This window comes from Ambystoma mexicanum, chromosome 10, assembly GCF_040938575.1.
Source record: "Ambystoma mexicanum isolate Mex_15411 chromosome 10, UKY_AmexF1_1, whole genome shotgun sequence".
NCBI lineage: Eukaryota > Metazoa > Chordata > Amphibia > Caudata > Ambystomatidae > Ambystoma > Ambystoma mexicanum.
Genome location: NC_090932.1, coordinates 775,939,857 through 775,964,385, shown reverse-complemented (window position 1 = coordinate 775,964,385; position 24,529 = coordinate 775,939,857). Strand labels below are relative to the sequence as shown.

The 24,529-nt window shown below is 45.9% G+C and overlaps 1 protein-coding gene across 2 annotated transcripts in view; it reads right to left on the bottom strand.

The window, feature by feature from the left end:
* The window catches only part of KCNAB1 (potassium voltage-gated channel subfamily A regulatory beta subunit 1), a 1,977,401-nt gene that overhangs the window by 676,376 nt on the left and 1,276,496 nt on the right, over positions 1–24,529 (bottom strand). For both annotated transcript variants that reach the window (XM_069618430.1, XM_069618431.1), the window contains exon 3: positions 7,366–7,403. In XM_069618430.1, coding sequence (XP_069474531.1) covers positions 7,366–7,403 — 38 coding nt within the window. The remainder of the gene's footprint in view (positions 1–7,365; positions 7,404–24,529) is intronic.

The window sequence follows — 24,529 nt, the reverse complement described above, 5'->3', positions numbered from 1 at the left end:
ATGAAACTGTCTCAGGCAACAATGAAAAAGTGGCCCACAGTTGTAAATGGATATTCATTCCTTTAGTCACAGACTGGGCCTCATTACTACTATGGCGGACCAGTAACAACGGTGCTGGTAAGCTACCGGCACCGTTGCTACCGTTCCGCCATAGTAAGAGTTGTGCTCGTGGGTGCTTGACAGCCCCCGCCAGGTCTGACCTCAGCTCGTCGGATGCACCGGCACCGTTATCAATGGTGCCGGTGCATCCGAGCTCCCCCTTCCCATTTGAGCCATATGGGGCTCAAATGGGAATGGGGATCTACCGGCACCTTCGAAAGGGCAATTATCATGTCCGCCTAACTCGGCATGACCTAGTAATTGCCCATTCGCGGGTGCCAGACCCGGATGCAACTCCAGTGGCAGCCGTGCCGGTTTTACCGGCACAGCTACCGCCAGAGTAGTTATGAAGCCCACTGTTTCAATAGTACCCAAAGGGGTGCTTTGTGTTAAAATGTAAGTAAATTGTGATATATTCAGCAACAATGGTCAACATTACTAACTGCATAGTGGCCCCTCACCCATTATGGAGGAGCTAAGGAGCCAGCCCAGTGAAACAGTGAGCACTCCCTCAGCTGCTTTATCCAGCTAATGGAGTGCTCCTGGGCTGGCTGAACTGTCAAAGGGAAACACTGTTTCCCTTTGACAGTTCAGTTTAGTTCCCCAGCCGCACATGCTCACTGAGCCATGCAAGTGCTGGGGCGTTTTGCTTCGCCAGCATTGCATAGCTCATTGGAAATGCTGGCTGGGGCACTGCATGTCTGTATGTCCGAGGGGGAGCTCCTGCGCCTCCTCGCACATACGGACAGAGCAGCTGGAGCAGCACCCACACACAGGCCAATGCAGAAGGTACGTTTATGTTCATTGTTTTTATTTAAACATGTGTATGGATGCGTTATGAGTGAGTGTATGGTGATGGATGCTCATGTGAATGATAGAGTGATTGCTGTATGAATGTGCAGCGCCTTGCATATACCCATAATTATGTTCATTGTGTTAGGACCAGTGGGGCCCAGGGGACAGGGATGGTATCTTTTTACCGGACATCTATCATTCAAAACCCTCTGCCTTGTCCACAAGGCTTTCTGGGGCCTCGGTCCAAAATACCTTCAGCTATTCCTCCGCAAATACCTCCCCTCTCGAGCTCTTCACTCCTCTACCTCCAACTCCCTCAGGGTCAGTCGTTTATCAAAGAAACGAGCTGGGGGTAGATCTCCGTCTTCGGCTGGGGCCTCCCTCTGGAACAGCGCCCTGCCACACTAAAACTTGAGGAGAACCATCTTTCTTCCTGCACTTATCAGACCTACCCTGTCTGCTGCCTTAAACGTAGCACTTGCAAATTGCTGGCTGCACTACCACTGTTTGTTGCCTTTATTATTTATTTATTGTTATTTATCTGTTTCTCCTCTGCTTCGCACTTTCCACTTCTCCCTCACACTTGCGCGTTCTCAATGTCACTGGGCCTAGTAAGATCGCTGTTTTATTCTCCTCTGTTCCCCTCCCTTGCCTTGTCACGCTCTGAAACACTTGTGTACGAGCGCGATAGAAATAAAATATCAATGCCTGCCCCCTGGACTCCCAGCAACAATTGCAAACTGTTTGGCTATTTACCCATTTTTTGTTAAAAGTATGCTCTACAATGCAACATTTTAACCTATTATTTAAAAAAAAATTCACAGGGGGAAACCCCCCCGAACCTCCCCTTAATGCCCCTCCACTTAAAAAAGATTCACCAGCCGCCACTGGCCCTCAGACTGTGTTGAGAACGGGATGGGGGAACCGAGGGACTATGGTGGGAGCACAATGGGCGGGAACCATGGGATAGTGATGGGAGCAGAGTGGGGAGAGCCCTGGGTGTGTGATGGGGTGGGGAGAGACCAGCGACTGGGTAGGAGTGGGATGAGGGAGCCCAGCGACTTTGATGGGAGCAGGTGACGGCGCGCAATATATACTGTCCATTTGGCATTTCTGGGGGGTCCCGACCTGCCCAAATTTTGCTCAGGGGGGCCCTGGCCAAAAAAGTTTGAAGACCACTGGTGTAAATAAACAGAGGGACAGACTTGTGACTGCCACATAGTTTGTCACTGTTAAAATGTCATAGTTTTGAACTTAGAATCAGCATTCTAGCTGCATGTGTAAAAATTGTTAGTTTTATTTGAATGCAGAAAACTGGGTAACTAAAAGTGACATTAGCTGGGGCCTGGCTTAAGGAACTGGATTCTGCCTGACAACTTCCCCCCAATTGGAGTGAAACTGGATCCACAGCAGTTCTCAGGCCTGGCTGCATTCTGAGGGGAGGTTACCCCTCTCTGATTGAATTACCAAGGGACTGCTAGAGACTAAACAAAGGACCCAGGCAGAGGGATTATTGGGGGGAGGCCATAAATGGCTTCCTCTTGAACAATGGGCCTTCCAGGGCCCAGGCAGATGGTTTATTGGGGGAATCGTAAAATAGCTTCCTCTTGGCAGAAGCTGGGAGGGGCAGGGTCTCTGAGCTTGGCAGAAACTGGATAAACTGGTTTCTCCACCATGTGACCTGGGAAGACACACCCCTGTTGGCCAGAATATGATTTTAAGAAAGATGTATAACTCATGGTGCAGACTTGTCAAAATTATTTAAATGATAACATAATTCTTGTGATTTTTCTGTGCACGTTTTAAGACGCATTGGGAATTTGTGTGATGTTCTGGGGCAAAACCCTGCTATTTATGTATACTACAGACTCTGTGTTTAAGCTAGAGACATGGTAATTTACTGGAGTATGTATGGACAGGCCATGTATATGTGTATAATTTTTAATGAAAAACCAATATTGCAAAACCAGTTAAAAAACGCAAAATGTTGCCGTTTCTGAATGCAAGCTCTTAGAAACATCAGAGTTTGAACAGAGTATACCTCATGTGATACGTGATGGGTGCATGTAATTTCAAACCACTGTGTATCTATGAAATATGTCTTTAGGTCAAATATAGATTTGTGGGCAAACTGACCAGGGGAGGATCCTCTGACCCATAAAACCTACAGCATCACCATGACACACATTTCCTTCCCCCAATCAAAGCAGTGCGGAAAGCTTGACCAATGGGCAGTTGAAAGAGGGGCTGGCTAGTGATGCTGCACACACACCCACTTTCAAAAGACATAAAAAGAGCCACTGGAAGCTAGAGAGGACATTCAAATCCAGTTGCTGCAACGCGCTCTGCCGGACCATACAACATCCAGAAGATACCAGATTCAACACTTAGGGCCTCATTACACGGAAGGCGGTAATGGTTAACGGCCACCGTTAATGGTAACGGTGACCGTTAACCATTACCGCCTTACTACGAGGTCCCTTAGCGGGTTGGTGCTTTAACGCCTGCTTTTTGCAGGCGTTAAAAACCAACCCGCTAAGGGACCTCGGAGCTAATTACGGCACCGCAAAATTGCGGTGCCGTAATTAGCGCCTTCCCCATTCCCATAGAGCCCTATGGGGCAGAAATGGGAATGGGGAAGGGCAAAGGCGGAAGGGGGATTTACCGCCCCACCAACCTTGGAAAGGGGATTTACCGCCCCATTCCAAGGTTGGTGGGGCGGTAAATCCCCTTTCCGCCAAGGCGGTGCCGGTATTTTACCGGCATGAGCCATGGCGCTAATAGCGCCATGGCTCACCGCCTTCCGTGTAATGAGGCCCTTAGACTTTAAAACTCCAAAGAACTTGATTCAGAACTCAAAGCAAGGGTCTAAACCCACAAACTGAGAACTCTTCTCAGTAGGCCTCAGCATCCAGCAAACCTAACAGCGGTAGCAGCATTCAGGAGCCGTGCAGATCAGCGCTGGGTCCAGAGAAAGCTGTGCAGAAAGATCCAGAAGCAGTGCTGTACCCAGAGAAAGCAGAGCAGTATCCAGAACCAGAGGCCAGAGATCCAGAGTGACCCAGACCGCTGTTAGCAGAACCAGAGAGCTGACCCAGATAACTGTGAAGTGCCGAGACCAGAACCGGAGTCCAGTCCAAAACCTGACCAGATCCGTGGGGAGGCCTATTTCAAAATATATTGTGAGTACCTAGCAGAACTGTGCAGAACCAATCTCTTAGTTAAAATAATATAATTCAATCTATTTTAATCTAACCCGAACTGCCTCCTAACTGTCACCTGTCATTTGCAAAGCTGTCATCTGTCATTTTCTAGCTGCAAGCTGTAACCTGTCGCTTTGAACTTTTAAAATTTCAAATCCGAAAAACAACCTTCTCAAAATCGTTCATAACTCCGTAACCGTTAGGAACTTGGTTTAACTTTCCTCTGAAAGCTTAGAATCTTACCTTTCCAACAAGCCTAGAACCGACTTCCTACTCCTTATACTTTCTCCGCAATCACGATTCACGCATTCACGAATTTTGCCGCGATTTGCGATTGGGCCCGATTTCTTTACTGGTAAAAAGATAGCTGCTTTTGCCTGAACTGCTAAATTTCGTTTGCCTCTTAAGAACCATCCCTGAATCATTGCTAGAGTGAGCCTGAACTCATATTAACTAGATACCACTCACCCTGAACCTCCTGAAGGGAATTAAACGCATTTTCAGCATATTTCTCACTGCATTGTCACCATATTCAAAGCATTTTGCCTGTGTTTCAAAACTCCTATTTGTTGTATAAGTTGCTGGGGTGAACTGAATTACATTTGATTGCATTTCTAAGAACTGTGTGCTCTCCTCTTCATTTCCTTACATTGCATAAGGGGGGGAGTGGATTGCCAGAGAAAAGTGATTACATTGTTTTGTTGAAATCATATTGAGTATTTTCTGTATGGCATTTTCATTCAACATTGCATCCATCTGAAACTAGATAAAGCATTCTCTACCACCTTATTCTTCTGTTCCTATTCCCAAGCGTGCTACCTCATCCTTTATACTACTCCTGGGTAATCAAATCAGTTTATTAGTAGAACATTACCCATTGTTGTTAACTGCTCATGTTCTGAAGTGTGATATTAATTATTAATTTATTATAAAGTGTGATATATATATATTGTTTACATTCTCAAATAAACCGTTTAAACTTGCAAAACAGAACTACTTCTTGGCTCAGTGGGGTCAGGGGGGTTCCAAGAGAGGGGTGTTATATAGGGGTAGTCATCCAGAACTCATGAACTGGACATAAAGATATATCAATAAGGGTTTCCATTCAGTATCCCAGACTAGGCATTGACTTAGCTGTAGTGCTGGATTGAATCCTCTTACAGAATATGCATAAAAGTAGGCAGAATCCTCATTACATTTGAGGTGTTAATGTGGGCGTTAAGTTGGTGTTCCAGAGGAGGGGGCTCAGAAGTGCAGAAACTGTGTTAGCCAAGCCAATTTGGGCAGACAAGAGACTCCTACATACCCAAGTGGTAAAGTCTGATATTTCAGCCAGTTGGGACTGGATCCCCGATCTTGGCAGCAACATCAAAGTCGTCAGCCAAGCTGATAAAGAATCTTGGATTGTGTTGAGGTCTGAGATGGGGAAAAACATACCCATAAGTACCATGATGACAAGGACTATCTATATGCAACATGCCAAGAAAGGAACTCTAGGTACAAAAACAGGCACTCCTTGACTTGTCCAACAAATCAGCAGAGAGCAACCCTGTGGATGCAAGGGGGATGACAGCAGCTCAGAGGACATTTCACCATCCAAGAGGTGACAAAAGGCCAGGGATGCAGATGAATGCAAGGCTACAGACTGCTTCAGAGAAGCAGAGCAAGATAACGGAGAAGAATGAGAAGTGTTCTGGATAACTGTACATTTTAATAAAGACTATGGGCCTCATTACGACCCAGGCGGTAGGGGGTTAACAGCGCCGGTAGAGTTGCCTACTTTGGGGAAGGGATGCTGGAGGTTAGAAAGATTGGCAAGCACCTTAACGATTTCCACATAGAGTTTCCTGGCACCAATATTCTACACAAGTCATAGGTTTGTTTTGCCTGTTGGAATGCTGTAGCTCAGGAAGATGGCTTTGTTGTGGGAAGGAGGGGTTTCCTGCAGTGCTATTCCAGCGCCCTGCCTTTCTTCTTGGACGGATTGAATTAATGAGCAGTAAGTAATGTGTAGTTTAATCTGGTGTACTTGAAAGTGTGGAGATTATCACGGGTAGGGGAGAGCCAAAGAAAGGCATTTAGTTGAGGCAGGTAGGTTTGTGTCGTTGGCAGGTGCAATGGATTCTTGGAGGCGATCGAGCAGATGTTGAAAGTGTAGACGTTTGCATTGGCCTATCTTTATCTGGGGCAGTGAGGCATGTGATTTTACCGACCAAAATTACAGAGTGGTTCATTTCATTGCGGTCAAAACACTGAGAAAACACCAACATATATTTTGTTTTTTTTAAATTTGTCGGGGTCCTCCCCAGCCCCCCAATTTTCCACCCTTATAATGCCACTCCAACCCCATCACGACCCATTTTAACCCCTCACCCCACTACCCTTTATATATTGATTTAATTTTTTCGGTGTTATTGTCTGCTCTGTTATTCACCACTCTGTAATGTTTGCGATAAAATGACTGGGTACCATGTCTTGTACAGGCCCAAGACCTCTTTTTACAATTCATGCCGACAGATTGCATGTAAATAGCATGCCCTCTCTCAGGAGCTCTACCTGCAGGATTCAGACTGGAAAAGTCCCCAAAACCTGCCCAAGTACCAAGCGATTGGCAGGAGGCGTAGATTAGATGCAAAGGAATCAGCACTGAGCACCTCAAATATGCACCTGCTTCTTTATTGAACTGATTTCCAGGGCTCGAGTCAGACCGATGTTCACTGGAGCAAATCTGAAGCGGTGTGGATTATCTTTCAGATACTAATGGGCAAAAGATCTGCTCACGCGCATCTGAATTTTCTCTCATTTGTAGGCTTTGTGAATCAGGCATAAGCAGCAGGAACAATTCTGAGAGTCTCAGAATATCTCCTGTTTATTCCCGTGCAAATCCTTGAGAATCAAACCCACAGACAGAAAGGATGAACACAACCCTTCTAAAGTAAATTGTCTGTTTATTTGATGCCAGCATCAGCAGCCTTTGTGACCCAATATTTCCACAAAATATGTTAACACAAAACCATAGTTTCAAAGTGATTATGGCTATTTACGAAAATGAAACATAAGCATATTGACAGCTAGCCAAGATGCAGCCATTGTTCTCATCTCAATGGCATGACATGTTATTCTTTCAGTGTGCAAGAGTTCTGCTTAAAGTGCCAGGCTATTGTGCAAGTCTATGCAACAATGACGAGCATACTCGTCCTTGGCACTTAAGGGGTTAAGGTTTACATCAAAGCCACCTGACATTTCAAAGCGATGAAACAGTTCTTACCTCATCGGAAATCTGACCTCCAAATGTGACCCAGGTACCTACAAGAAACATAAGTATACATTAATATCCACATCTTCATTGACTATGCATGAATTTCATCGTTTGATGGGATATTTGCCCCTGTCCTTCTCATAAACGTCAACAATTACGAATGCATGCATCCAATAAGCCTGTGCATGTTTGCATTTACATCATGCAACTCACACATTCCCTGGCGCCACATTTAGGAAGACCGAGTGAGAATGCTGTGCTCAAATGATCAAGGTTTTAAACTCTTCACATTCAATGGGAAAACGCAAATAAAATATATACCTCTTCTGCCTCCTCGATTCTTATTGTTTATGTGGCACGAATTAAAACCATTCACAATGTACAGTTGACTACTCTGAGTCAGTTCCATCCATTTAACCTGCAAGTCTCGAATTGCAGCTCTCATTAAAACCTGAACTCACCAGCATCCTTCCGATATATGTCATGAGCCATGCTAATGTAGCACTGCCGATCATATGACTGGTCAATAACTCGTTATTGACTCCGCTGAATTGATGTGCCATATGCAAGTTGTATACGGGCAAAAAAAATAAAAAAATAAAAAAATAAATAAGCATTTTTACCCAGAATGTCACCTCATGATGCAGATCAGGATCTAGGACTTTTGGACAGTGTTTGCATGGCCAACGTTGCTGATACCTCTTAGGAATCGAGTTCCTTCTCAGGCGCTTGCCACCTAAACACCCCATCCTTCTCACTTACCAATCCACGGCCTGCTGTCCTCTGGCTACCTCCAAACAGCCCTCGGCCATTCCCGTCACCCAGCCCCTCCTCCCTTCACTGACTGCAAAGAATGAACATTGATCCTTGTACCACCGAGCACCAGCTGCTCGGATTTCATGCTTCAAAGTTTTTTGATCAAATATGGGTCTATACCTATTAATGACATTTGCTTCACTTCTTCGTAAAGGTCAGTCTCATACATGTTTCCAGGCACATAAAGGCTCAACCTACCCGTGACAATGGCCAATAATGCTTAAATACTGACCACTTCCAAGAACAACAATATTACTAGGGATTGTCTTTGGCAGCCCTGGCACACAAGACCCCTCCCGTTTCCTGCTTCTCGCACCCTGTAATTTTCCAGGGTTTACTGCCAGGGCTTCAAAGCAGTGTTGCTCTTAAACACATTCCAGAATAGGACAACCCCAACAGGTATGAACTGCAGTCTTAGAATCCTGATTGGCAAGCCCACTCGTAAGAGTGTTAATGTTTAGCTCTATAGACCTGGTTCAGGCCATAATGGGCGTTAAGGGCCCTGAATACTGAGTTAATGAGGTTTGCACCCAGTACGACCCAAAGGTGGGGATTCTATAAAGTTATAGTAACCTGTGTTGCTCTTGATAGTAAATAGCATGGTTGCTCCTTGTCCTCTCTAGATGTTTTGGACGTCAACCTTCAAGATCCTTCATATGATGGTCTGCTATTATCACTCTCTCAGCTAGGTACATCACAGGAAATGCATTGCATTATCTGTGTAAGGCACACTAATTAAGCATCACATTCTGGATGCCCTTTGTAAATGCAGTGCACTGAAATGATATGATATATGATTGTTTATTTATAACATGCTTAATACTCAGAGATGTCTAAGCGCGGACCCAGGGATCGAACCTGTGTTGCTCTGTGTCATCTTGCTTCCAAGGCGAAAATGTTGGGCCTGAGCTATCCTTCTGAGACGCCCTAGTAAGTGGCCAAGGTATCTCATCCTATGAACCTATGAAAGTGCACTGAATTTATTCTATAGTGTATGCCATTGTGTTTTCATTCATACCTAGGCACATTTTTGTAAATGCACTCTTCTATACTAGTGTGTACATCCAGATATTCCTAACAAAAGGCCTTGCATTATTGCATTGGTGCATGCCGTTTCACATCTAGATATACCTAATATTTCACCATCATCTCTGAGTTATGCACTGTTGTGTTTGCATGAAGATGTCCCAGCAAAGGCCAATCGCATTGTCTTAATGTGCTCTGTTGCATTTCACAAGTAGTGTCTCAGAAAGCCCACTAACAACCTCCTACACAACCACACTCACTCGCATCATACTGACCAACCAAGCCGACACAATTGGCTCGAGACAACATTCCCCTAAACACTCCAAAGCTCTACATTTCTTGATTCATCGTGCAGACCTCACCAACTGACTCAAACACTCGTACAAGTTAAATACACCCGTCTGGAAACAATATACCTCTGGTGCACACAGCAAGAATCTCCTAGACAGCACACCCGCACAGATGCCGGTTGCTCCTGGTTCTACACACACCAACAGCTAAGCACAACTCCTTGACTTTTCCCTCTTCTCCCCTAACAGCCCACCCCCACTCTCCTTTTCAGATCCACTTGAGCGCCTGGAGAGCATGCACACGGCAGCAGTGCGTGGCATAAATCAACATAAAATACCTTAACATCTCTTGACAGTGTAGCAAATAGTGAAGGAGCATTTGAGTTGTAGCCCAAAACACCTGGATGGCCATATAATGATTAACCATGCTATATAGTATGCATAAGCATATATAATGTGATAGAGCTTAAATCTGCTTGGGTGGACATTGGGAATTGCCTATGGAAATGCCTGCGCTAACGATAGCCTTAGAATGTGTTCTTACCAATCTAAGGCTGTGCTGTTTTTTTATTTTTTTTGTATAATCTGTATATTGCCATTTTGTAGTTAGGTACAGTTTACGAGCAGTTACATGTAGGAAAGAAAAACAAAAAAAAACAGAAACATCACTCAAATTCTGTTCTGGTTTTTATTTTATTTATTTACTGGACATTTGTATGGCGCCTATACACAGGTGTTTCCAGGTGCCACAAGACAAAAGGGGGACATGGGAAATCATAAGAATATAGCAACAAAGAAACAGTTAGATTGGTCTTGTGACTATAGTACCGTGCAAGTGCGTGAACGAGGTGATAAGTGCAAGGGGGAGGGGGTAGAGGGAGAAGTGCAGAAGTGGGGGGCCCCCATGGGTGGGGGCGGGCAAGTGCTGGTTGGTCCACGGTGGCAAGTGCCAGGGGAAAGAGGGGGGAGGAGGAGTGCAGTGGACAGGAGGACTACGCTGCGATAGTCCAGGAAAGAGAGCCCAAGAGCAAGTGCTGGCAGAGGATGCTGGGGGGGTACAGGTGGGGGTGGTCTGGCCCTTGTATGACTCTGAAGGGAGCAGGCCCCAGTCCAGCGGCAGATGGAGAGTTAGCAAGGGAGGGGGAGAGGGAAGGAAGAGGAGAAAAGGAAAGTCTTGAGAAGTTTCTGGAACTTAAGAAGATCTGGCTCAAGTCTGAGGGGGGAGGGAGGCCATTCCAGATGGAGGAGCCAGCCGAGAAAAGGGATCTACCTCTGACTCTCTGCTTGCAGAAACGTTTGACCTGCAGAGAGTTGGCACCAGAAGAATGCAGGGCTCTGGCTGGGAGGTATTTCGGGAGATAAAGCTGCATGTACAGAGGTCCCAGGCCTCAGACACCCTTGTGGATGATGCAGGGGGTCTTGAATGTGATCCTTGCAGTCACCGGGAGCCACTGGAGAGATTTTAGGGCTGGAGAGAGGCAGTCCCTGGGCTTGAGGCCAAGGATAAGTCTCGCTGTCCTATTCTGGATTAGTTGGAGGGGGTAAAGGGAGGAAAGAGGAAGGTTGAGGAAGAGTCTATTGCAGTAGTCAAGCCTAGAGAGAAACAGGGCTCTGGAGACATTGAGCTTCTGGGGGATGGTGAGGAAAGGTAGAATGCCCCTGAGGAGATGAAGCTCAAAATGTGACTTCTTGGCAAGGTCAGTGATGTGTAGAAAAAAGGAGACAGAGGAGTCAAAGATGATCCCAAGGTTTTTTGCCTCACAAGTGTGTGAGGGAAGGGGACCCAAGGAGTCTGGCCACAGAGGGGGAAGGTAGGAGAAGGCATCCTAATGAGGACGTTCATATAGTCTTCGGATTTACCGTTGACAACGCTCTCTGAGCATTCTGGGAGATATGGATTATCGTGAAGTGATCTAAACAAAATGACCTACTGAGAAATGACTGCATTTTCTTGATCTCATTTTTTTTATTAGTGAGGTGGGAGATCCCTGCTCCACTCCCACCTCCCCTACCTTAACCTATACCCTTACCCCACCCCCATCTATTTTTAATAAAAATCCCTAACAAATTCAGCCAAAAAAAAATGTGGTAATTTCTCATTAGGTATTTTTGAATTCAATCATTTCTGCAGATACTGAGAATTATAATTAAGTATTAAAGTCTGTCACAGCATGGGACTCAAGTAGTTAGTTATGTGCTTGGAAACCTGATCTATGACGTTGAGGGCACATAAAGAAGGCTAATGCACATAACTACACACAGTGCCCCCATTGACAGGTTTTACGTTTATTAGAAACCCTGTGCAAGGTTTCAAACGATTTTTTTGTTTTTTTTAAATTGGCTAAAGCAATAAAAAGTCCATCAAAGATGGCAGCCAAGCAGCAGACATTCAGTGGCTTTGTTACCGAAAATCCTCATTTCCTTTCGGTAGTGCCCATAGGGAGTTGTGAAGCAGCAGAGGGCCCATGGCTTAAGCCGACAGCAGGGAGAAAGGAGGGGACAGCAGAGGTAACACAGAAGACCAAGGTAAGTGGGTTGGGCGAGGAGGGACAGGCAGAGTGGGAGACACCTACCGTTGCATGTGACGGGCAACAGGATGCATGGCCATAACAGTAATTATTGCTAAGCAGATCTGCATACGGGTTAGCTATCAGGATGTCTACATTCAACTCCTGATGATAATGCCACTTATTGATGAGATATGTAATCATATTATACAGCGTTATCAAAGTACAGTTTTTTTGCAGGTGCAAAACTGCCCTAGTGCAAAGTAAAGCCTTGAAAGAATATATATTTACATCTGAGACTGTTTCTTTTGTCCTAGCGCAAATATTGCATTGTGCTAACTCAAAGTTCCTCTAATAGGAGCCGAGACTGTCCCACTACTGATTCGAACAAAGATAAGGTCTGCTGCCGTAGCCTGATTAAGTCTATTTCTCTTCAAATAGGGGCCCTGAAGAGGATTCAGCAGCGTGAAACATGCAATAAGTGCATGTATGCAATAGAATAGCTTAGGCAAAGGAGATTGAGGTGCCATGCATAAAGCATGTATGCACATGATATGATATGATATAATATGATAGTTTATTTATATAGCGCCTATGCACAATGTGTTTCAAAGCGCTTCAAGGCAAGGGAGGGAACAAGGGAAAATACAATGACATTCTTACAGGCCATGAACAGTAAGGATGTGAAATTGACTATCGTACTTGGCCTGGCGACATTTCAGATAGTGCAAGAGCTAAGACATAAATAAGGAAGGGAGGCGGAGAGTAGGAAGGAAATGGAAGCAGACAGGCGACTACCGTACTAGGCCTGACAACATTTCTGGTAGAGCCGGAGAAAACCAAGAGGTGAGGGAGAGGGATGCAGAAAGGGAGGGGAGGAACAAAAGAAGAGACTATCGTACTAGGCCTGACGACATTTCAGATAGTGCTGGAGGTGTGGGGGAAAACAAGTAAGGGGAGGGAGGAGGAGACAGACGAGGTTGCTATCATACTAGGTCCAGGGGAATTCTGATAGAGTAAGTGCATTGAAGAAAGTAAGGGGAGGAGATAGGAAAAGGGAGAAAGGGAGAGGAGGAGAGAACAGAGACTAAGCAGTCAAAAAGAGTGGAGAAGCAAGAGGGGGGAGCGAATACAATTGCAAAAGTCAGTAGTAACACAAATGTTGCAAGCCAGGATACAAGATGAAGATGGGAAGAGCATGATTCAGGACCACCATGAGTACAAGATGCAAAGGAAGTCCAGCATGAAAGTTGAGAAAGGGTGACACACCATGAATCAATGAAGTCCATAAAAGTCAAATCCAGCATTGGCCAAAGGACGGTAATGGTGAACCAGAATGTATCAGGACAGACTCCTGCAGAAGTAGGCTGGAGGGGGGAGGGGAGCAGGGTAGAAGAATCAAGCAAAACGTGTGTGTGGGAAGGGGGGGGGCAAGGGAACATCACTGGGGGACCAGTGGGCGAGAGGGTCACTGTGTTCTAGATTATGTGTTTGCTAGAACAAATTCGAAATCTTTTAGTCTTCTAAAAAAAATAACTATGAAGTGTGCAGGATGGCGGTCAGTTAAATCGACTGATACCAATCTACTGAGCCACATCTGTAAGAGACCATATAGCTGACAATTGTGACGAGTACTGGAAAGTCACATTCCTAACATGTGGGAGTAGCTGGATGAGGCGTGATCTTGCAGGCCCACTATTGCTTTTGAGACATGGTGTTCCCGGTTCAGAAACCGCATTGGGAGACATTGCTAAAAGAAGACCACATCTCCCAGAATGCTGTGCTGGCAGCAGCCGTGCTCTGAGGACCATAAAACCTGACAGAAGACAGTGAGAACTTTATTTCAGAGAGAACAATCAAGAAGGGAATTGTAGGTGTCCAGTTTACCAGAACTTCATTTTTGGCAGGATCCCTGGCAGACCGAGGTGACTTCAAAATGCCACAGGGCCACATAGATCGAAGAAAGGAAAACCAAGATGGCGCTGCATGGACCAGACACATTTAAAGTCTCACTGACCATTGTTTACAATGAGAAGTAGCGGCAGATCAGTTACTGATGCCAAAGCATCCCTAATATTTTAATGATGAGCAGGATTAAGGTTTTCCTAGAAAAAGGGCATTCAGCAGGGAGAGTTCAAACCAGTAAGGGAAAGAAGCAATCAGTGATCAAAGTTGGGAATGAGCCCCTGCCCAGCAGTGGCATCTCTAGGGTGGGAGGGCGTTCACCTGCCTCCCCTACACAATGATGTTCCTCCTCATACCCCCCCCCCCCTCCTCAGGAGGCAGGTGTGGACTTGGGTAGCCGTGCTTGCTGCCTCTCTACGGAGAAAGCCAGCATAGACAGTAGAGGAACTCTCTTCCGGGCTGGCTGATGCCTTGGGGGGTAACAGAGGCCAGGTATGGGGCTCCTGCTCTGGCTGTTAGGGGCAGGATTCAAAGTATGGGGCTTGCAGTCTTGGTGGTAAGGGGCAAGATGCCAGGTATAGTGCTTGTGCTCTGGGTGGTGGAGAGGGGCAGATGCCAGGTATGCGGCTTGTGCTCTGTGTGGTGGAGTGGAATGGTGCCAGTTCTGGGGCTTGCAATCATGTAGGTGGGGGCCAGGATGCCAGATATGGGATGTGCCCTCAGGGTGGTTGGGGCGGGGATGCTAGATATAGGGTTTGTGCTGTGGGTGGTGCAGGCAAGATGCCAGGTATGGGGCTTGTGCTCTGGGTGGAGGGGGACAGGATGCAAGCTACTGGGTTTGTGCTATTAGTTGTGGTTGACGGGATGCCAGCCATCCAGTTTACAATCTTGGTGGTGGGGGCAAATTGTATTGAGGCCGGACTGCCATGAATGAGACTTGTGCTCTGGGTGTGAGGGAGGCAGGATTCCAGGTATGGGGCTTGTGCTCTGGGTTCTGGGGGGCAGAATACCAGCAATGGGGCTTGTGCTCTGGGTGGTGGGGCGGGGCAGAGTGCTAGGAATGGGGCTTGTTCTCTGGGTGGTGTGGGGACAGAATTCCAGGTATGGGACTTTTTTATGGGTGGTGGGGAGGCAGGATGCTAATGATGGGGCTTGTGCTCTGGGTTGTGGGGGACAGGGTGCCAGGTATGAGTTGTGTGCTCTGGGTGGAGGTTGGCAGAATGACAGGTATTGGTTTGTGCTACGGGTGGTGGGGGACGGGAGGCCAGACATGGGGCTTGTCATCTTGGTTGTGTGGTGGGGGGCTGGATTCCAGGTATAGTGTTTATGTTCTGGGCGGTGGTGGCTAGGATGCCAGGTGTGGAACTTGTACCCTGCGTGGTGGGGAGGCAGTGTCTCAGGTATGGGGCTTGGGTTCTGGGTGATAGAGGGGCAGGATGCCATGCATGGGGCTTGCAATCTTGGTGGTGAGGTGCAGGACGTCAGGTATAGAGATTTTGTCTGGGTGGTGGGCAGGCAGGATGCCAGATACATGGCTTGTGCTCTGGGTGGTAGTGGCAGGATGCCACATATGGGGCTTGTGCTCTGGATTGTGGAGGGGCAGGATACCATGTATGGAGCTTGCAATTTTGGTGCTGGGGCAGGGTCCCAGGTATAGGCCTCTGAGTCATGGGGGGGTGTGATGCCAGGTACTTGGTGTATGTTCTGGGTGGAGCAGTGCGGGATGCTAGGTATCAGACTTGTGTTCTGGGTGGTGAAAGGCAGGATGCCAAGTATGGAAGCCAAGGAACAGCCTTGTTTCAGACCCTTAAATGTCTGGATTGCCTCAGAGAGGTGTCCCTGTGTGGAGAGTCTGGCCCTCACACTCGTGTTCGGATATAGGGACATACATGCCTCAACCAGATCTCTTGGACATCCCCAGCACAACAGCTTGCCTGACAGCCTTTCTCTGCTGACGCTATCAAAGGCTTGCTCAAGATCGATGAATACCACATATAATTTACATTTTGTCCACAGAGCTCTAGCCTTTCATGCGATCAGCAGGAAAAGGTTGACACTGGTCCCAACTCCCCTAACGAAACCAGTCTCTCTTGAGTGCAGACGCCCAGCCCCTCATGCCCACCTGAGAAGCTGACATTGAAGGAGGAAAGCAAATATTTGTCCTAAAGTTTCGAGAAGTGTGATAGGGCGATAGTTAGAAGGATCTTGCTGATCACCCTTCTTGAACATCGGGATGATAAGGGCCGACTTCCATGACTTTGGCACTTCCTTATGATCTAAAATTTCCCTAAACAACAAAATGCAGAACTCAGACTATAGTTCCGGGTTCTGCTTTAGAATGTTGTTATTAAGGCCATCAGGGGCAGCAGCCCAAGATGTATTTAATTGTTTTAACAGATAAATGATATCTTCCCTATCAAATACGATGTCCCATTTTGAATGGGAAATTATAAGAAGCCGGTTAAGAAGGAACCTGACATAAGGACTCTGAATGCAATACCGGGGTGAGCTCTTTTAGGAGAAATCAGGAAGACTGAGGAGAGATTTAACTGTAAGGAAAGAGGAGAAGAGCCGCCCCAGAAGGCACTGTTTGCTTTGGTTTCTGATAGATTATGGACAGACTCTGAAGAGAAGGTTGAAGAACTTTGAGTTGGCAAATCTTAAGACATGTTTCGATAGTGTAGGATAGTCTGTAGGCTTAGGACTTGTAAAGACTACGATTTCAGAGCTTGTTTACGCAACTTTGTTGGATATTGTTTTGTAGTATAGGATATCTTGGGAAGAGGCAAGGAATACATTGTAGGTTTTCAAACATTAGTATTTGAAGATATGTCAGCACTGGACACCGGGAAGCAAACCGGCTTTGTGTTGAGCCATCCTGAGCACTGTTTGTATAGACCTACTCTTATTTAATTGTAGGCTTCACCCTAGTTCCCATAGTTGCTTATACAACCGATTGCTGAAAGAGCTGATTGACAAAGAAGTCTTGAATCACTTACCGGCATGTCAAGTGCATCATTGCTTGGCCCAGCCACACAGTCTGCAAGAACAATGGTGGGTGCAGATAAAATAGTAATGTCTTAGAGCTTCACTGGCATTGCATGTTTCTACTGAACCAGGTGACCTCATAATAGTAACTTTTTTAATATACTGCTTTGCACCATATATTTTGCTGTTTCACAGCAGTGTACATACCTAGTATTATTTTTAAAGCAATTTGATCTTAATCATTTCATGATGAGAAGTCCAAATACAGTGTTTAAAATAAAGAATGCCTTTAACAAAACGTTCCTAATATCAATTCCCATTAAATACAGAATGGAGTGTGTTAATATTGATTTAATTTAACAAAAGCAAAGACTCTATTTAATATGTATTTAAATTAAAACCTGCAATCAATAGGAAGTTACGATTCCTGCACTCCATGTATGTTTTTATCATTGTGGAGGTGTTTATTTTGGTTTGCAATATTTTGAGGCAGAACCCATTTTTATTAATAATAGGAAGATAGAAGGTTGAAAGGTTGAGTTGATCCTGAACTTGCAAGATATTTCAGATCCCAGCGGTGAACCATTAGCTCAATGAACTAGTTCACCGCCACCACATGTATCCCAGCAGGTTGTTCTTGGCAATATTTTCTTCTGTTGACTGTTTACTTTCCCTTTTAGCTTTTGTTAAATGCCAAACAAAGCAATATCAGTTGATGGTCTTGCTATTCACCCGGAGCGGACAATTCAAGCTAATATGTCAGTTTTGCATTAAGTCGCTTTGGAACAAGGCCCAGAGCCTAGTTCTGTTGCGATTTGCTCTCTTCTGAACAGGCAGATGGCATGAAAGGAGCTGCAGCAGAATTACAGACTTCTCAAGCTACGTGTTCTCACTGATGCCAAAAACTGTACATACTTATTTTTGCATAATCACCAAAGGCAGACTTCTCGCCTACAGCTGCAGGCTACACCGACTATTAAGGCTCAGCATAATCACTGGAGCGAAGTGAGGGCTTTTAACGAGGACATGGGTAACGCTCACCGCGGTGGCGTATGAGGATATTAGCAATTGGGCTGACCGCAGATGGTGAGAATGTTCAAACAAAACAGGTTTGCGCTCCAAACGTGACACTATTGGACAATGAAGTTCTTCCTAAACAAACTCTTGCTACATGGACACCAATCATTTCTGTTTCCATTTTCGAGACATAATCCAGCAGAGAACAGGGCGGTAAAAAGCTGACGAGCACCCAACAAAGAGGAATACCGGGAAAAGGTAATTTGAAAAAAGACAAGCACTGTGCAGTGTCTATCTGGTTGTTAGAGCTGTAATACCAGCATCTCCTGGAAGCTAAGCTACATCAACTACAAGGAGGCAGTGAGCGGTCAATCAGGTTGCTTGGAACATGGGCTGAAATCTAGGAAATAGGCTCATGGTCCATGAAAGTTGAAAGTTTTTCTGACACTTCCTCATTCCTTGCCTGAACCCCCTTTGTTTTGCCTCCCCCCCACTGCCATACACCTTGTTAAGGATTTCACTTATCTGCCTCCTCTGCTTATCTGTATCTGCCGCCATCGCTCACGTGCCGCCATGGAAACAAAGAAAAATGATCCTTCCTTGCAATGGCGTCTTCAGGGGGGGAGCAAAGGGGGACAATGGTCTCCCCTATTTGCTGCCTTGCCCCCCTATTTGGTGGCCTGCCTCCCCCTATTGACAAAGAACACTTACAGGAGTTTTAAAGGTGCTCCTTCGACCAGCAGTCAATTGCGCATGTTTACAGTCTTCTTATTTGCTAAGCCTGTTCTTTCTCCTGCCCTGACACTGACACAGACACCACAGGAATAGATGGGCCATGAATATCATTGGGGAGGAGGCGATCTGTGATAAAGGCTGGCTTCCCACACGCTCCCTGGGTAGCTTTGGACTTTAGCCCATGTCACTTTTCCTTCAAAGAATTCATCATCGGATATGGATCCCTGATTGCGCTCAAAATCACTTCAAGACCAACAGAGCAGCTCCTACATAGGACTTTAAAGCCAACCGTGTTTCATCCGCAGCCACATTGACACTGTGCACAGTCTCAATTAGAATCAATTAGACACCTCCCTACAGGGGAACGTGAGGTTCATATCCCCTTTGCTAAAGAACAAAGGGGGCAGTTGCCTCCTATGCCACCTCAGCACCTTTGGGTGTTATGCAGCCATCTGTTAAACAGACTGCCTTTGGCTACCTATCATTTGGAACTGAGCAAGGAGTTGTATCTTCTATTATACTGACTTTCTCTAACTGCTTATTATTTGAATCTGAACCCAGAGTAATGTCTGTGTTAGTTAAAAGCACACAGTCTCTTGCTCAGTGCACACTATTAGGGAACTATAAGTGAAGTTTTCTACCTTAAAGGTATTCTGTCTCTTGCTTCTATGCACAACATACACAACAACCAGATGCATGCTTCATCAAACGAGGACTATGTTCAGATGACTTTCCCATGTATAACCCAGTAGGAAGATTAAGGACATCTCAAATTAGAGCATGCCAGGAGTGAGATGGTAAACCAGTTCTCATCATCACATAGCATTCTGGTACTTATAAACCAGGCTTTATAGTCTGAAACTAAAACTACAATTGCAGTACACCAAAACTGAATTAATTTTCCTGAAAGCAAGGGCTTGGACATCTGAGCCCTTACAGGACATAACGCAAGAGCTTTTTTCCTGGACATCATTATACATTGTGTAAGGGATCAGCACTGGGTAATGCCCATAGCCACATGTCCATATTGTTGGTATATTTCCAGGACTGAAAAGGGGGCTGGGTACAAAGGTGTCTCAGTGACATTTAGTTATGTGGTCACTCTTGTCTGCCCTCTGCTGACACACACCTACAAACATGTTATGAAAACATCATCAACACGCTCATACCTTTAGAGGTAGTCTAGGGGCTGAAAGGCCCAGCTAACAAAAGATAATAGTTAGTGCTGTATAGGGACGATTATTGCAAGTACCCCTGCCCAAACTTCCAACAGAAACAGGTTAAGTGCAGCACCGGCAAAATTAATGCATGGGTAGTAGAAGTGAAAGCTTCCCTCATGTAGAATAGACACAGAACTGACAAATTACTAACATAAACCTACACCTTCCCCTTCTCACTCTTTCTCCCTCTACTCCTGCGACCTCGCTCCCCTCTATTGTAATTTCAGTATTTCGCAAAAAATGTTGCTCTATGAAGCAAACCCATCTACACCTAAAATGTAGCCGCCTAATGATGCTGCTTTTTTGATGCTGGAGTAATTTCTTCTTCCAAGGTGGACCACAGATTCTGTGGCCGACTGCAGTTTCCATTGGTATTTGAGGTCCCAAGCCCTTTGTTCCCTGTGATTTTGCCAAGCCCAAAGGTTGGAAGATGACGCTTTACTCAGGAGCCAGAATAGGGTTTGCAGTGCAGGGTTATTGTGGGCAAAGTTTTCAAATCAAGGATATCTGGCTGCATTATTTCAGACTAATGAAGTGTCCATCTCTGACATCTAAGTGCCACCTAAAGGTGCACATTTGAATTCTGGAAGGTTGCACATGGCCCTTCATCCTTCGGAAGCTGATCATTGGAGTACCTTGAAGATCCTATCAACCAAACTATGGAACTCAATGCCCAGGTGCTACACACAGAGGACGATCACCTAGTCTTTGTAAAATCTATCAAGAATATGGCTGTCCGAACTACCAAACCCTTTTAATCTCTAGCTAGGCCAGGCTGTGACCCATAAGACCGCCGAGAACAACACAGATAAACCGGCAAGGTCCTGTGACTCCCAAGGGATGGGCCACTTGGATTTTAACAACATAATAGCCATCTTAAATCTAGACACAAAGACTAATCAGAGCACTACCTTCACAAATGGGAACAGATAGAGACGGTACCCACAGATTTGATCGAAAAACAAAACTAATGGTAAATTTGTTTGAAATTCCGCTGTAGGAAAACAAAACGAACAGCTGAAAATGTTAAATGAATTTACCATTCAGTGCCTTTATAGTGAACAAGCAGAGCAAGGGTTGCAGGGGTTTTCCCTGCAGCCTGTTCACTATAAAGGCATCAAGGGTATAATAAAGTTAGAAAAAAAGAAAAGAAAAAAAAGGTGGGAACCTGCGGCGCCGGTGCCCATGCATGGAAGTGAAGGGAACCGGCATTACAGAGAGATGCAGGAGACGGTGGCACACAAGGTGTGTCGCACACAGGTAAGTAAGGGGGTGGGGGAAAGTGGGTTATCATAAATGTTCAGCTGAGTGATAACCGAAAGTTATTTCGTTTAAATGGCTTTCGTCTTTTTCTCCCTTGAACATTTCTAATTCGGTTAATTCACGGTAATCCATAGAGACTGACCCATTCTGGTTAGCCTCACTGGCATGTGCAAAACTCCTGTACATGACATTTAAATTAAGAACACCTTTGAGATCAGAACCCAGTCATGTCAGTCTCATCAACCTTTTCTCCCCATCGCACATACATCTCTGACACCACACCACAATCACCATATAACTGAACCCAGAACAGAAACACTTCCACAAGATGGATTAGAACAAAACATGGAGTCTATCGATTCAGTAGAACCCTAACATTCTAAAAGGACTCCCCAGGAGCCCCAAAGCACCAGCCGCTTCCCCGACCATTCTGTATACTAGCACTGTTAAACTACACACAACGATTATAACACACATGGCAGATTTATGCCTGCTAGAACCATCCGAAACCAGGAACCTTGGGGAGAAGCTCATTGCTAAATCACACAACCTGCTACCTTTTTAACACTAACTCATTCACTGCTCTGTCAGGGTCTATCCAAGTGTCCCAGAGGTGTCAGCTAAAGAATCTTCTATTTGTTTCTTCTAGATAACACATACTCAAGTGTCAATGACTCAAACAACATAGAACCATACCAGCACTCAATACTCTGCTACTACTGGCCCACACTCATCAACGCCACATGTGTAGTACCTGCTTCTCTCTTACAACCACTCCCTCTTTTGTTTTATCAAAACCATATTCCACAATGCCACCACAAATTTCAGAGATGCACTACACAAGACCATATATTATGGTAGCAAAAAGTGTGCATACTTCGCAAGGGTTCTGTAGACAGACATGATAAAACTCTCATCAATTGTTGACAATCACTGATTAGACATGGAGGGGAGTTGAGAATTGGCCTGCTGCATCATCATGGGACCTTCTGTGCGCTCTCCCCACCTGTTGCCTCACCCTGGTGCAGCGATGTATGTTACGGTGCATTGCAGTACAGATATCCTGGAAACCGTGCATCCTAGGCACTTGAAATGTGTTTTTTCAGGTCCCCTCAAGTTTTGTTCCTGCCATCGAGATGGTTAAAATGGGCTTTGTTCGGTACTTCTATGATCACATTGATGTTTTGGGCATTGCAGTGCAAATATTTCGGAAACAGTGCATCCTAGGGCCTTGAAACATGGTTTTTGAAGTTCTTTTCCTCACGTCCAGGCGCTTGAATTGAGCTCTACCCGGTCCTTCCACCAACGCCTTGATATTTCATCACTTCCAGGCAACTTTCTCATGTGTGCAGGGGCTGAAATCCGGGGAACGGGGTGGGGTGGCCACATGAAATGTAGGGGGTCCTAACGGGTAACTGCGCACCACTTGGTGCAGATTGGTGAAACGGTGTGGAATTGTATGAGGAACAAACAGATTTTTTGTATTATATACAGAGAGAAGAGTACCTTACATCACTATTAATTTGGATACTTATAACACTCCGTAGAGCACTTAGACGAGGGACGTTTCCGCAGTGAAGCACAAGATAAAAATGTGTTTATTATTGTTATTTTTAAACTTGGAAAAAAATGGGGAACGGTTGAATTGAACATCGTTATGTTTTTTTTCTGTTCAAAGCACTGAGTGGCCCCTTTAAGGAAGACCGTTGAACTGTAATGTTGCAATATGTAAGTTTGGGCGGCTGATGTGCCATTCAGGGTGGTGTGGGTTGGACCTTGAAGGTACCTGATGAATGGGGAGAGTTCGGGGAGATTGAAGAGTGATCATTTGTTTTATGTAATTTTTCATTCATTTATTTTTTTTTTGAAAATCAATTTTATTAAGTTTCCTTGGTGCATAACGAGGTTACATTCTTGCATTGCATTTATTAATGTGAGTTAACATAAAGAGAAAACCAGACGAAACACACCCCATGCCCCCCCCCTCCCTCTCCCTCCCCCCACCCCCCTTCAGTTCGCGCTTACATAGCCTTGATAAACACTTGCACAACGGGCTCTCTTAATGATGGAGGCGTCAATACAATATGCGTGTGGCACGCCAAAGTCATATGGGCCAAACGAGTTCAGTTCTCAGCCGGGTCCTTGGCCCATGGTCCCACATCCGTGGGGAGGAGGGGAATCCCTCAGCTCAGTCTTCAGGACCTAGACCACTCGGCCGTACTTATCAAAGAAGGGGAGCCAAATTTCCTCGATACTGGACTTAGACTCATCGAGCAGGTGTGTGAGGAACTCCATGTCGTAGATGGCCCTTACTTTGGTCACCCAGGTTTTTTCCCCTGGCATTCTCGGGTGTTTCCATTTCTGCGCTAGACAGCATCTAGCTGCTACCAGCATCACCTGGAGCATGTGATCATGAGTGTTACCCCGGTCCTCTTCGTTACTAATCCCGAAGAGGAAGAGCCACGGGCAGGATACTCGTTCTATCCCATCTACCCCTTTGATCCAGGTCCGCACCTTGTCCCAGTATTTCTGGACCACTGGGCATCCCCACCACATGTGGATATAGTCACCTCTCTCTGTCCTACATTTCCAACAGTGTGGGTCATATCCTGGACGCATTTTGGCTATTCTTTGCGGGGGGTAGTGCCATCTATGTAATATCTTGAGGGCCTGATGGCGATATTGGAGGGAGGATGTGGATCGATTGGCCCGTCTACACATCTCTGTCCATCTCTCGTCATCAATTTCCTCGCCCAGGTCCCTACCCCATTGTATGCGTGCTGGTGGCGGGTCTCGGGGGATGGAGAACAGAAAGAGCTTGTATAGGCGGGAGATTATCCCCTTGGAGCCCCTTGCGGTCAGAAGGAGTTTTTCAAAGTCTGTGAGTTCCCTCCTGAGGGTATCACCCCAAGATGGTTCCGTGAGGGCACCCTTAAGCTGAAGATATCGGAACGGGGAAAGCATGCCTATTCCCAGGGCTTCCTCAAGGTCCTTCAAGGGGAGGAAGGAGCCCCCCACCCACAACTGGCCGGTCCTACTAAGGCCCGCCTCGAACCATGTCTGGTAGGCTGCTGGTTCCGCTATTTTGGCCAGGAAAGGAGGGGCCCAGATGCAGCTCAAGGGGGAGGGCCATGTCGTGAGCCATCTATAGTAACCTCCCTCTCTCCACAGGGACCACAGTACTCTTAGAATCGGGTGGTTCAAGACTGATCTGGGGATCGTTCTCCTTGGGACCCAGAGCCATTCCTCTAGTGTGACGGGCGCCAGGGGCCTATTGTCCATGGCTACCCACTGTTTTTTCGGTCCCGGTGAGAAGTGATCGACCAGGATCCTCAACTGGGAAGCCCTATAATACGTCTCGAGATCAGGGTAGCCCACCCCTCCATCTTCCTTGGTCCTAGTCAGA